Raw genomic sequence first — 15,048 nt, 5'->3', positions numbered from 1 at the left:
CTCTAAAAGCATCCACCAACATTATGGTTCCATTCTTAAGATTTAGGCAACGCGATAGTGTGAGATTACCTTTGAAAACTGCAAGTCTGCAAAACCTTGATGCCCTCACTGTTAACGCAGTGCAATGCAGTGGCTGAGAGTAAGCCGCTAGCATGCTGACTCAGGACATTTCTTCCGGGTTTCTATTGTGCCCTTTGGGCGTTGCCTGGTCCTGCTGCTGATGCAACCGTCATTTTTAAGTTTAAAAGTAAAAAAAATTAGAAAACAGCTTACTGATCTATTAGCAAGCATTACCGCCAAAGCATGCAATTAATTATTTTTTATTCCCCACACCAGTGATCATTTTAGTATGAAAACACTGCACAGTAAAGCCTCTAGCAACCACCATTTATCCAACCCCTTCATTTCACATGGATTTTTTTTTTAATAATCGTACTCCATACCACCAGGATTACAACTCATCAAAAAGGCATGGCGTCAATCTAAAACGACCATATGGAGCTGTATAAGTAATTGTACTTGAACACGTCGAGTTTCAAGCAATGATTTGCTGTCTGCACCACACATTCATCCACTGTACCCTTTATTCAACTGAACATTTAAGGAAATGGTACAACCTCAGTAAAGATTTTCTGAAAAAAATATATATCTCAGTTGTCTGGCAATTCCGCATTGTTTACTTTTTAAAAGGAATGTAAAACCAGGTGTTTGAAATGTTCTAATTCAGGTACAAACATTGTACTGAATACTGTGCATATAAAACCAGGATAAATTGCACCATGGATTCTGGTTGACAGTAGAATGGAGATAATAATGTATACAGATTAGCCATAAAAAGCAAGCCAAAAAATAAAGTAAAATAGAAAGATTATATGACTCCAAAGTTGCACAAACTGGTTCTTTTGGTCTGGGCGCCAACAATTCCTCTGTACCAGACAGCTGCTCCTGCCTTCAATAATTAAACTGTCTTCCTTGCTGTTAGAACTCTTACAACACTTCCCACTCCTCCGGCTGCTAAAGTCTAAAGAAAACACAAAAGATTCAGTTAATAATCTAGTCAGAGTCCACATGTTTATCTTGGGAGGGAAAATCACTTCTCATCTTTATTCCACCAGCACCTCTAGGTAAGAGCACTGATTGAAGTACAAATTACTAACCACTTTACAGTATCCTAGATATTTGGCTGAGTCTCATCAGGGCAAGATAGACAGAATTATTAATAATAATCCTTGATTTGATAAAGTGCCTTATCACATCATTGAGACGTCTCAAAGCACTTTGATGTATGGTGTAAAGTGGATTAACTGTATTTTCTGGGCGAAACAAAGCAGCAATTTGTGCACAGCAATGTCCCACAAAAAGTCACAGAGTGAGTGACCAATTTTATTTAAGGGATTGTTGGCCAGAACACCGGGAGAAATTTCCTTCTCTTTTCGAAAAGCGCCATCGGATCTTTAACGTGGGGCTTGAACCCAGAACCTTCTGACCCAAAGGCAAAAATGCTACCACTGAGCCAGGCTGACACATATTGAAAAGAAGCTGGAAGGAAATCTCAGGACAACCATTTGCATTGTTGAGATAACATCCATGATTTGGGACTTTTCACTCACTGTGTATGTATAATACCATCTGCTAAATATGAATAAAATAATCAACACTTTGGCTTATGGTAAGAAAAGAAAATGTCTCAGCAACCATCCTGTTAAACACAGATGCTTCCTTCAATGGTGCAAATTAGTACATTAGAAATCAATGGATATACGAATACCATGCTGCCCTTACCTTTTCATGCCACAGTAGTAAATTTGCACTGTTGTTTTCCGATGGCTTCTCAAAGCCTTTGTAGACGTACTGCATCAAGAGATCAACACTATTCTTGTCGAGGGACTGAACTGCCTTTTCAATATCATTATTTTTAAATGAAGTCAAAACCTTCAGAACAGTATTTTCTGCCCGGTCCTAGAAATGGAAAGGACTTAAGTTTAATCCAAGGCACAAACTCTGTAGAATGCGAACTTTGATCTTCAATAATATCCGATCAAATTAAATTTAAGGAGTCCTTCCACTACGATTTCTTAGGTGTCATCTGAGCAGTGAGGTTAGCTCAACGACCTCTCATTCTCCATGTCACAATGTGCTGCCAAATTGTGAATACATTAAAACTATGGAGCGCAGTAATGCCGTTGGCCGTTTCACTCCAACCCTTCTTGCCCTTATTGTATATTTAAGCATGCATTGGCTCAGGTAAGCCAGATTTTAAACTTGTACTGATATCTAAATAAGTTATTACCCAATGGACAGAATGCCCCCCAGCTGCTGTTTGGTAGATAGGAACTAATAACTAAGATTCTTGTTAGCATTTTTAAAACTTTGAACATATTGTAGGGAAGACGGTCCAATTTCAACTCTTCAAATTTGTTTTTAATAACCATCCAAAACCTGCACGAAACAGCCAGTCAAGGCTCACGTAAAGATAATGCAATATTCAGCCTTACCTTAAGTGCCTGATTCTTTGTGTTAATTGGGGGATTTTTCAGTGCAGCCTGGAGAGCTCCAATCATATTTCCTGTGCACCAGTCATTAAGGAAAAATATCCATAGGAAACAAAGTACAGGGTTGCATTGAGGCCTTATGCCTTCAGAGTAAACATGAAAAATTGCCATACATTACAAGTTCCTCACCTTTTCTCAGCCATCACCAGAGGCTCAATGGAAGTTTAACTTTAAAAGTTAGAAATGAGAAATAGGCTCTTTACTGCTGTCCACGTCCACTTTTTAACATGTCAATACACAGCAATGTGAGTGGTAATCATTCATTGCTGTTGAATTAATGCACTATAAATCCTTCACGCAGCAAAGTTAAGGATGCATTTATAGCCAATACTCAGACTATCATGGTCCGCAGTACTCCAGGGCACTGCTAATGGCCGCCCAGGTCATCGGCAGGACTTGGAAGGGCAGAGAAGTCATTCGGGTAACAGATTCTTCCCACTCAGCTCCCGCTAACCCTCCAAGCCAAAACGTTAACGGTAGGGTGGTCCCAGCTGAACAAATAGTGGAAAAGGTGATCAGACAGTGCTTTCAGTGGCTAAAAACGATGTGGTTTTAGCTGGTTAGATTCCAGGAGTACCCAAATGCACACCTGGTGTGCCCAAGCCTGGTCTCTTGCCAACCTGCGCCTATTACTTTCTGGAATGAGGTAAACAGGATGCATCCCTCCAAGGAGGGAGTGCACATTGCATTCAAATAAATATCTCTGGAATTGCCTTATATGGTGGAATGCATGAAATTTTCAGTTTGGTTTGGATCCTCAAGCATGACTTAATAACAGGTGCATGAAGTTTCATTTTGGACCCGGCCACCATGGTTAACAGTAGGACTGGATTGGTATCTACCACCTATTTATCTCTGATCACATGCTCATGTGGCATCCGCTAAAACAAGATGGAATTGACGAATCTGGTTAACTCAAGACAGGAAGTGACAATCAACATCACTAAAAGCTGAAGCACAGAAATAAACAAGTTAACACCTATAACACATACTATGGAACACCAGCACAAGCAACATCTTCAGCAAAAGGAGAGAGAAGGAAGAAGTTGGAGATGTCCCAGAAATCCACATCACATAAAATACTTCCCTGTATGGAAATCTATGAGGGTATTTGGTACAAAAGATTTCAGTTAATTGATCTGCATGATACAAAAACCACAATGGATTAGACCCATCAATAGAGAAGCCATTTTATATGGTTACCAGCACAGTTAAATATAAAGCAGTAAGCTTGCAGATATGACCTCAGAATCACATTAAAGAAGCTGTAATTGGGAAGTCAGGAAATTGCATGTACATAAACAGAAGTGGTCAGAAAAGCAACAATGAGCACAGTATTAGCAGAAATAACACACACTTTGGAGGAAGCAAGAACTTCCACTGTAGTTTCTGCACACACGACTGAGTACCTACAAATAAAAGAGGATTTACAGATGATCTAAGATACTGGGAGTCTATAATGGAGTGTTTACACATTCTGTAAGCTTTTGACATTCCACAAGCTGTCGACATACCACACCTTAAGCACATCTTAACTTGTGCTTGCACTTCCTTACTCATGCAAATTTTCACTTACATTAACTCAACTCCTACAGACATAACCATCCACTGCTCTCACCACAGCTACAGTGACATCAAGAACCAAAACCCAACACCAGATTGGGGTATTTTTCACAGTTTGCTACCAAAGATTTTCCTTAAAAGGAGCTATACGCTATGAATATGGCCCAAGGCCAAAACATTCCTGGAACGCTTACATTTAGTATTTTTCAGTAGCAGGAATTTTACAACATCCAAGCAATTGCTTAATAGTGTTAGGAAAAGATCAAGTCCATAAAACCTGTTTTTTTTGTTACAAAAAGCTCTCATGCATTCCACAAGATGAGTTTGAACAGTGAAACAAATATTTTGGTGATACCATATTAATGATTGTCAGACTTCTTAGCTCTTCCACGCAAGCTGCAGACCATTCAGAATGTTACAGCCTCTGTTCTCTTTCCACATCAAGCTCCATAGCCCTCACCCTTGCACCATTCCACTGGCTCTCCATGCCCCTTCTGTGAATCAAATTCAAGATCCTCATCCTCCACAGGTTCAAATTCCTCCACAGCTTCACCCCACCTACCTCTGCAACTTCCTGCCCTGGCTGCTCAGTGAACATCAGCCTGCTTCATGACCCCACCATCAATGGACTAGCTTTCAGCCATTCTTTTCCAGCTCTCTGAATCTCTAAACTAGAATCTCTGGATCTCCAACCTAGAATCCTTCCACCTCAACCCCTCCCTTTCCACCTTTAATCTACACTCTCACCTTTCTTCCCTCTCCCCTGTTCCCCAGGTTGGCTTTAGCTGTTCCTGAAGCACCCACCTGCCATGAGAAATGCTCCATAACCATACACTTTTACTGGACATTAATATGAACTATTCTATTATTTAACCACTATTTAACACTAGACACAAATCACACAGATTGATTGAGGATTTCTGTAGCCTTCACTCTTCGTGGCTACTCCAACTCGTTTACATTTAACATAACATGTAGGAGCAGGAGTAGGCCATTCGGCCCTTCAAGTCTGCCCCGCCATTCAATCATGGCTGATCTTCTAATCTAACTCCAGCTAATAACCTGACCCTGCCTTATCCCCATATCCCTTAATCCCTTTTGCAATAAGAAATCTATCTATCTCAGTCTTGAATATGTTCAAGGAATGAGCGTCAACAGCCCTTTGGGGTAGTGAGTTCCATACATTCACCACCCTTTGAGCGAAGAAGTTTTTCCTCAACTCAGTGTGAAAGGGCTGGCCTCTGATTTTAAGGTTGTGACCCCTGGTTTTAGTTTCTCCAACCAGGGGAAACAATCTCCCACTATCTACTCTATCATGCCCTTTGGTGATCTTATAGGTTTCCATAAGATCCCCTCTAATTCTTCTATATTCTAGAGAATATAGGCCCAAATTAGTCAGCCTATCCTCATAACTCAACCCTTTCATCCCTGGTACTAACCTAGTAAATCTACGCTGCACCCTCTCCAAGGCAAGTACATCCTTCCTTAAATGAGGAGACCAAAACTGGACACAGTATTCCAGGTGTGGTCTCACCAGGGCCCTATACAGTTTACAACAAGTCATTACCGAGCAGCAAATCTAAACAACTTTGGTTTCCACCAACTTACTTCATTTGTAATTGTACAATCAAACATGCATGCTGATATATCAATTGCAACATTTCCTATAACTCACAAGCCAGACATTCTTTTATAAAATACCCTGTCAAATCAATTAGTTTCCCGATTGCATGCATATGTGGAACTCAGTCTGGTTTTGCGCTCTATAAATGTAATTTTGTTGTTGTTGATGATACATGGTGATGTGTTTCCTAATGTGTCAGATACCCAGATCTGTAACTTAACACAATTTTATCTCATTCAAGCTTTATGCCTTCAAGTTGCTGTGAAAAAAAACTGCTTAAATGCCTATATAAAGACGTCTGGGAAGACCAGATTCTCTTAGTGTTTTCTCTTCCAAAACATGAAGCAATTTAAATATTAGCTGAAGGTCCCAGTGCTGGGGAATACACCCAATTTATAATGCAGGACAGATTCCACAGAAAGCTTGTGCGTGCACTGAAGTTACAATTCATAACTTCATTTCATGCTGCTACGGCCTCCCCAATGGCCGGGAAGGTCAGTACAGGTAAAACAAATCTAAACACTGTACTCTGGGCTAGTGCTAGTGGATGCCACTCTCAGACCACTGATGGCCAGTAAAGATAATTAGATCTTCAATCCTCAAAAGAAATGTCCTTTGGTTCGCTTCGCCTGCCAAAGTCATAGGGTTACAATGACACAACAAGGTAAAGCAAATTATGTTATAACTAACTTGAAATGAGGTTCAGTTTCATTGTTATTGGACTGCTCATCTCTGTGCAGGCTTGCCCCATTCAATCTGTCTTATTCTCAAATATCAATCTACTTACCACATGGATTTAACTTTCATCAGTAGTCAATAATCTAAAAACCTGCTTCAGCAAAAAATAACTAGCACTCCTTTACCATTAAAATGGTGACTTGACTTTTTAAATGAAACAGATTTTCAGACTTAAAGGAGTTATTAACTGGAGAAAAACAGAACTGATTCTATGACTAAGGAAGGTCCATTGAGTGATTTATAAAAAAAAGTCAGTATAAATGGTCTAATCCTCATTTGATTTTTGAATATTCTGTTTATAAAAACAGATTCAAAGGGTTCTTCTTTCAATTTCTGTCATACTGTAGCAAAATAAGAAGTGTAGGAAATGACAATATTTTGATTCATCAGAAAATGCAAATGAGTTAGTTTATAAATGCAAAAGTTACATAGTGTGATACAGTAAGGAAACAGGTCTTTCAGCCCAAATAGATTGTGCCAGTAAACTCTCTGGGTTTATGGTGTCATCGAGTGCTTGATACATTAAAGTCTTGCTGTGCAGGCCAGGAATACCTTCAAAACCTAAGATGTATCAGTGACATTTAGTTCAACTGCAACAAACTTCCACTTTACAGCAATGCCAAACTATAGTATAGTACTATATAGTATGCAGCAAAAGCAAATTTGTAAAGTGTCTTTCACATCAAGAGGACGTCCCGACGTATACTACAAAAACATGATGGCAGCTCATCATTACTTTTAAAAATAAGCAGGACAGACCTGAAAAAAATGCAGCACACAGAGTACACTATTAAAAGAATATTACCCCCAACAGTTGCATTCTTTCAATATAAATCTTGGCACCTTTCCCTGAGGTGCAAAGTAAAAAATTAAGAGAAACTTGCTGTTTTCCAGTCAAATTTCTAAATTTGCAACCTTCCATTGCACGTAAAGGCTGCAATGTCAACAGTGAGATATGACTGGTACCCAGCGCAACACAGGCATCATAGCTTGTGAAAGCGTAATTTATTGAAGAACAGTTGACGTGTCCTGCAACACTTAGCAAGTCCGCTAGGAAAAAAAAGGTTCCAAGATTCAAGAGAAAACAATTTAATGAAAGCCAAGCCAACACTACAAAAGATTTTTTAAAAAACTAGTGACTCACAAAACAATCGGTATTGGAAATGGTTACTTGAAAACTCTAGGTCAATGCAATTTCCCAGCACTACGATCCAATTCTAAATGGTTTACCATCGCTGTCAAAGCGTCTTGTTCACCCTGCAACACCTCACATTATGTGCAATTCTGAAGTATTGGGACAGTGCACTCTACATCACACAAAGCAGAAATATAAAATTTCACATATTAAGTTTTGTATTCAAATAAACTTGTGGAGTCCTGTAGCTCAGTGGTTAGAGCACTCGCTTTGCAAGTGAGAGACCTGAGTTCAATTCCAGGCAGAGGGCGAAACCTTGGGCAAGTTTCCTTACTCCACACAGAGCCTAATAATAATCCCTCCAAAACAAAAAAATAATAAATTGGTCATTTTCAATCTACGACTGTTTGTGGGACATTGATGTGCGCAATTGGCTGCCGCGTTCGCCCACAAATATACAGGTCAATTCACTTTACAGTGTGTGTTCTGTGAAGCGCTTTGGGACGTCCTCTCGACGTGAAAAGCGCTATATCAAATGCAAGGATTATTATTATTAGTTTGAAAGTCTCCACCTCAACTTTTTCTCCTCTCCAGAGTGCGGCAGTTATGATTATGGCTTGACAGGGGTGAGTAGTCTCCACTGCCTTACTCAAATATTGATCTTATTGAGTAAACCCAGATAGAGGCAATAATAATAATTATTATTATTGAATCAATCACATGAGCATCACAGTCAAGCCCAATCTTTTCATTTTCCAAAATCCACACATGTATTTCTCTGCAGGAATTACACGCAGAAACACAATGTGTACGCTCTTCAACCTTGGAACTCCACTAGTATTGCCCCAGTATTCTGTATCAGAAGACTCAGCACAGACTAACTATTGAAGCCTTTCTGGTCTTCAGTAACATTTCAGGTGGGACATGAACCCACCGATGTGGAAAAATGATTTAAGTACAAAAAAAACTTGTGAAGAATGTATGCAAGACAAATGTTAAAACCATTACAATGGTTGCACCCATGACTTCAGGCTCGTGATAAACAATAACTAAAACTACAAATCATGACCAGACTAAAACTAAGAAATATGACCAGAAATTAGCAGCAGACACAGGTGCACACATTTCTTCCTTGTGGTACCAACCTGGCTCTCATCTGAGCCAGGAGGTTGTTGGGGGAAATCATAACTTTTTACTCACAAACTAGACTGACAGTCCAATCTAGTGCTGGACAAGCACTATATTGTCAGAGGTAATCTTTTCTGGGCGAGACGTTAGAACTGACGAGGCATCATCTGCCTGTTCAGGTGGATGCTCAGGACCCCAGGGCACTATTCAAAAATAGAGGGAGTTTCTCTCGGTGTCCTGGCCAAAAAACAACCACAGATAAGACTGGTCGCTTGCTTCATGGTTGATTTTGTGGGGCACTGTTGCACGCATATTGGTTGCTCTAAATTCATTTACACATACACGGCAACTCCTATGAAATTGTTTTGAGACGTTTCAATAACGTGAACAACAACAGCAACTTGCATTTATATCACGCCCCTCACGCAGGGTCGCACACAGAGCACTTGACAATGGCGGAGCCAGGGAGAAGGGGACGGTGACCACAGGCGCGGTCGAAGAAGAAGTAGGTCTTCTAACCCTGAAAATGGGGAAGGAAACGGCAACAAGGAGGGATAGAGGAAGAGTTCCAGAGTCTCGGGCGTAATGGCTGAAAGCGCAGCCACCAATGGTAATAAGGCACTATATCAAATGAGGAGATTTGTATACATACTCTGATGGTGGTGGGGAGGGGGGGGGGGGTGGAGAGAAAGAAACAGACATTTTCTCCAATTTCTCCATCAGATCGTCAGACTGACGAAGCCTCCCAACTGAACAGGACATCATTCACGTCGAAGGAGGAGAGGAAGAGGGTGAAATCATTCAATGGAAGTCACCCTGTAAAACCATTTCCTCAAATGGCTTTTGGAGAGAGATGACAAACCTTTTTATCGTGATTTCCTCGAGTTATTTCTTGGGGGGTGAGGGAGGGGGGTGGTGAGGGGGGGGGAAGAAACCCCCCCAAAAAATCTTGAAATCTCACACAGTGAAGAAACTTGCCAACGTAGAAACTTTTTTTGGAGAGGGGCGGAGGGTGGGGGGTGGTGGGGGGGGGGGGGGGAGGGGGAGAAGTAAGGCGCCTCCGCTGGGATGAGAAAGAAACCACGCCCTGAGCTGAGCGGCCAAGCAGCTGGAAGCGACAACCCTCACACACACACTCACACACACACACTCGGCCTCTCTCATTAATACTCATTCCCGCCGGCGGTGTCTCCGAGGACAGGCCGTGGGTGGGTGGGGAGGGGGTGGGAGGCCGGAGCCGCTGTTTTTATAAAGGATATTGCCTGATACACGCGTCCACCTCGGCCGAGTCGGGTCCCGACTGGTTCTCGCCTCCTTCCTCATCGTCCACGTACTTGTTGTCGTCGTACAAATCCACGTCCACGTTGCGAAACTTGGCGGTGGTCGTGTTCTTGGCCATTGTCGGACTCGAGCGGCGTTTAAACGGCGACCGTTTAACCGTGGATGCGTTTCGCGGGTGTGTGAAAATTTTTTTTTGAGCTTTCGAGGGAGTTCCGAGACCAACGGTCGCACCGCCGCGCGCTTCCGCAAAGTGACAGCCTCTCCTCCGCATCCGGGCCCGCCCGCCGCCGACCAATCGCAGCCCTCCTCCCACTTGAAGCCGCTCTGCTGCCGCACGCTCGCTCACCCCCGATCACGTGCCGAGCTCGGGTTGCCTGCGCTCCTTTTTTTCTTCTTTCCTCCCCCCCCCGCCCGCCCCCAATCACGTGGCGCTGAGCTCGCCTTCCGCACCTTCCGTGAAGTCGCCTAGTTCCCGGCCGCTCGGATCACGTGACGCGGTTAGCTTTCGCCGCTGCCGGAGGCAAAGAAAAGAGAGAGGGGGCGGGGCTGAGCGCTAACGACGTCATCGCCCTTTGTCTTGTCACTCAAAGAGGGCGGGGCTCCTCCATTCACCTTTTTTTGGGTGATTGGCAATGGATACACCACACGTTCACATTTGTATGGCTCCTTTCACTCAGGACAGGACCGGTCTCAAAGCCCCGGTCACTGGGCAGCTGACAGTTTCAAATCCGATGAGCGATGGCTCCGCAAAAGCTCTAGCGCCTTCTACGACTGTTTGCGGGAGGGGGCAACGCCGTGCGCCATCGGCTGCCCCCCTTCTGCCCTGCAAAATACGCCGTCGGCCCTGGCTTTGCGGCGTATCCCTGCGAAGCGAGGCGATAAGGTGCCGTATCAAACGCAAGGGTTATTATTATTGTTGTGTTCCCCAAAACTGTGCGGCCCGTATCCTCGCCCGTACCAAACTCCGCTGGTTCCCCGTCTCCCAAGTGGGTTGATTTCACGTAGCAGTTCCTCCGTGCCCCAGCACCTCTATGTGATTTTCTCCGACCCCCACTCCCCTGCTCACCTCCCCTTCTACCCAGCTAACTTGCCCATTGCCACGAAGTGCTTTGGGACGACTTCAAGTCTCGGTCTAATCCTTTCTGAATACCCATTCTCTCGTCTTCCTATCTCAGTATCAAAGCTGTTTTTATAAGTGAATTCAGTGTTGTGATCTCAACCAGTGGATCTCAACCAGCTACAGTGGAGTCCTGTAGCTCAGTGGTTAGAGCACTCGCTTTGCAAGCGAGAGACCTGAGTTCAATTCCAGCAGAGGGCGAAACCTTGGGCAAGTTTCCTTACTCCACACAGAGCCTAATAATCCCTCCAAAACCCCCCAAAAAATAATAAATTGGTCATTTTCAATCTACGACTGTTTGTGGGACATTGCTGTGCGCAATTGGCTGCCGCGTTCGCCCACAAATATACAGTCAATTCAATTTACAGTGTGTTCTGTGAAGCGCTTTGGGACGTCCTCCCGACGTGAAAAGTGCTATATGAAATGCAAGGATTATTATTATTATTATAACCACTCTTCCTGATAATCTGTTCCAGTTGTTAATTACTTTCTAGGTAAATAAATACTTCCTGGTGCCTGTTCTGAAATTGCCCTTTGTAACTCCAAACCTATTTTGTTTTATTCTATTGCTGAATTCTAAAGTATTCTTCTGGGTATACTTTTTCAATCACCTTCAAAATATTATACACCTCTATAAAGGGCCCCTCCGAGCCCTAGCTTATCTAATTGTTGCTCATGAAACTCATCCCTCTAACATTGGAGATCTTCCTTGTTGCTCTCTTCTGCACTGCCTCTAGTGCCTGGGCAACCATCTCATGTCATGGAGACCAGAACTGTATGGAGTACTCTAGATGTGGCCCGACCCCCACATTATATATCTTGAATAAGGCTTGGAGCGAAGGGAATGACCGGTTGAGCAGGAAAACAAGAATTAGCAGAGATACGATGGCGCAAGGGTATTACTCTGAAACTCCATGCCTCAATTCCTCCGCCATGCACCCCCGCACTGTTTTTAAATCTCCACTGAAGATCCTCCTCTCAACTGTGCCTATCGTCAACTCCCCATTCCCCCAGGCCCGGTGCCAAGCTCCACCAAGGTTAAGCGCTCCAAGACTACCCCAGGTGTAGTTTTATTAAGGTGAACTAGCTGGGAAATGGAGAGCTAATGGAGCCTGCGGATGATGGGGTTTGATGGGCTTGAGGAGCCTTGTGCAGGGCTGAGGAGTTCTGTATGTCCTGGAGATTATTGAGGGTGGAGCTGGAAAGGCAGATGAGCAGGGCGTTGGAGAGGTTGAGTCAGCGGGTGATAAAGGCATGGATAATGATTTCAGATGTTTTGGGAGTGAGGTAGTGGCATCCAAGCCATGACCCGCTCTGCCTTCCCTCACCTCCGTAACATCATCCAACTCCGCCACTACCTCACCCCTCAGGCCGCTGAAGCTCTTGTTCATGCCTTCATCCAGGCTCGACTATGCAAACGCTCTGCTTGTCGGTCTTCCCAACTCCTCCCTCCACAGGCTGCAGATAATCCAGAACTCTGCAGCCCATGTTCTCTCCTGTACCAAACTCCGCGACCCCATCTCCCCCACTCTCGCCCGACTCCGTTGGCTCCCTATCCTTCAGAGGAACCAGTTCAAGATCCTGGTCATCACCTACAAAGCCCTCCAATGGCCTCGCCCCACCCTACCTCTGCGACCTTCTAACCCCCTACCAACCCGCCCGCTCCCTCCGCTCAGCTGACTCCGTCCTGCTCCACGTCCCCCGACCCACCCGCCCCACCATTGACGGGAGAGGCTTCAGCCACTCTGCCCCCAACCTCTGGAATTCCATTCCTCAATCACTCCATCTCGCCCCCTCCTTAAAGTCCTGCCTCAAGACCCTCCTCTTTGACCATGCCATCGATCACTTCCCCTCCCCTCCCTCCTCCCTCCTGACCCCAGCTCGGGTCTGAACTGCTGTACATTGTCCAGCGCCTTGGGACGTTCTCTCGATGTGAAAGCCGCTATACAAATGTAATCTTGTTGTTGTTGCTGTTGTTGTTGATACAGCGCCTTTTCACATCGTCGAGCTGTCTCAAACCGCTTCACAAGATATACTGTAAAGCGAATGGGCTGTGTATTTTGTGGGAGAATGTCACTCTCTCTTTCAAAATATTTTCATCTTGCTTCTACTGCCTTTCCTTCAAAATTCTTTAAAAACATTTCTTTTTAACTGTGATTTCGGTCCAATATTATTCATTCCTGCCGAGTGTCTGCTCAGTACTCTGGTGAGACAGACATTCATTCTGTTGTGACAGTGAGACCATTTTACCAGCAATAATAATAATAATAATAATCCTTGCATTTGATATAGCGCTTTTCATGTCGGGAGGACGTCCCAAAGCGCTTCACAGAACACACTGTAAAGTGAATTGACTGTATATTTGTGGGCGAACGCGGCAGCCAATTGCGCACAGCAATGTCCCACAAACAGTCGTAGATTGAAAATGACCAATTTATTATTGTTTTTGGTTTTGGAGGGATTATTATTAGGCTCTGTATGGAGTAAGGAAACTTGCCCAAGGTTTCGCCCTCTGCCTGGAATTGAACTCAGGTCTCTCACTTGCAAAGCGAGTGCTCTAACCACTGAGCTACAGGACTCCAGCAATGTTATTCCTCTCGTAGCCACAAGATGGCAGCGTCACTCCGTTTGAGTTTGAGATAACTTGTGAAGCTTAAATAATTTTTATGCAGTGGTGATTATCTTACCTCCCTATCTCTTCTACCATGCATGCACTATTACTAGGTGATTGGCATCTCCACGGCCACTGTATAGTCTTGGTTCTGGTGAGGTTCCTTAGACATGACAGCAGAACTGATATGCAGTAACAATATAATAAATAATAATAATCCTTGCACTTGATATAGCACCTTAATCATGTCATCACGACTTCTCAAAGCACTTCACGGGATTTTATTGTAAAGTGTTGTGACAGTGTATTCGCAGGCAAATGCAGCAGACAATTTGCACACAGCAATAATAATAATAAGAATCTTTGCTATGATTTTTATATAGTGCCTTATCACATTGTCGAGACATCACAAAGCACTCCACAGGACATCCTGTAAAATGCAGCACCTCCATCTCCCTCCTTCCAGCACTGCACCATCACCCTGAACCATGAGGTCAAGTGCCTGAACAAGGCAATCAGCCCATCAAGAACATTCCTTCCACAGATCAAATTCAACAACAACTTGTCTTTATATAACGCCCTTCGCACGGGCACTGTCTTAGAACATTTAACTGTGGCAGAACGTGATGCTGAGCTAGGGAGAGGGGGCAGGTGACTGGTCAAAAGAAAGGTCTTCTGTTGTGATCTGAAGATGGTCAAGGAGGAGGCAAGACAAGGGGATTGAGGGAGAGAGTTCCGAGTTTCGGGGCATAGTGGCTAGAAGCCCTTGATGGGAGAGTGGAGGGGATGAGGAACATGCAGAAGGCTGGAGCAAGCTGAGTAAGCAGGGCGGATATGGAGTGGCATGTGAGCTGGTTGGAGAGGTAGGAAGGTGTTCATTCATGGTTTAAATCCAACACATCTAATATTCTGACGAAAGTTACCTTGAAATATTCTGACGAAAGTTACCTTGAAATATTCTGACGAAAGTTACCTTGAAATATTCTGACGAAAGTTACCTTGAAAGTTACCTTGAAATTTGTCAAAAGTAAATGAAGCAAAGCTTCACTATGTCAGGCCAACTACGTCTTTTGCCCACAGTTACTGCACTTCACTGTATATCCTATCTTTGAGATATCCTCCTGACATGAAAGGCGCTATGCCAAATGCAAGGATTATTATTTTATTTGGTGACCTGTTGTAATGACAGTGATCAAATTTCCCTTTGCTTTCCAACGTTTAAAGATAACCTGAGGAGATCAATAACTGATTTGTTTCTTGGTACTGACACAGAACCGTTCCTGGAAATTGTTCGGGGGC

At 43.7% G+C, this 15,048-nt stretch overlaps 1 protein-coding gene across 1 annotated transcript; it reads right to left on the bottom strand.

Annotated features, from left to right (window-relative positions):
• Positions 1-568: 568 nt before the first annotated feature.
• On the bottom strand, positions 569-10,273 carry arpc5b (actin related protein 2/3 complex, subunit 5B). The gene is given in 4 exon segments (NM_001292877.1): positions 569-1,021; positions 1,783-1,959; positions 2,496-2,568; positions 10,000-10,273. Coding segments are annotated over 4 exon segments (453 nt in total). The 5' UTR covers positions 10,140-10,273; the 3' UTR covers positions 569-958.
• Between the last annotated feature and the right edge of the window lie 4,775 nt (positions 10,274-15,048).

Source organism: Callorhinchus milii, unplaced genomic scaffold, assembly GCF_018977255.1.
Source record: "Callorhinchus milii isolate IMCB2004 unplaced genomic scaffold, IMCB_Cmil_1.0 Scaffold5, whole genome shotgun sequence".
Classification (NCBI taxonomy): Eukaryota; Metazoa; Chordata; class Chondrichthyes; order Chimaeriformes; family Callorhinchidae; genus Callorhinchus; species Callorhinchus milii.
Note: the sequence above shows the minus strand (reverse complement) of the source record. Positions and strands in the feature narration are given on the sequence as shown.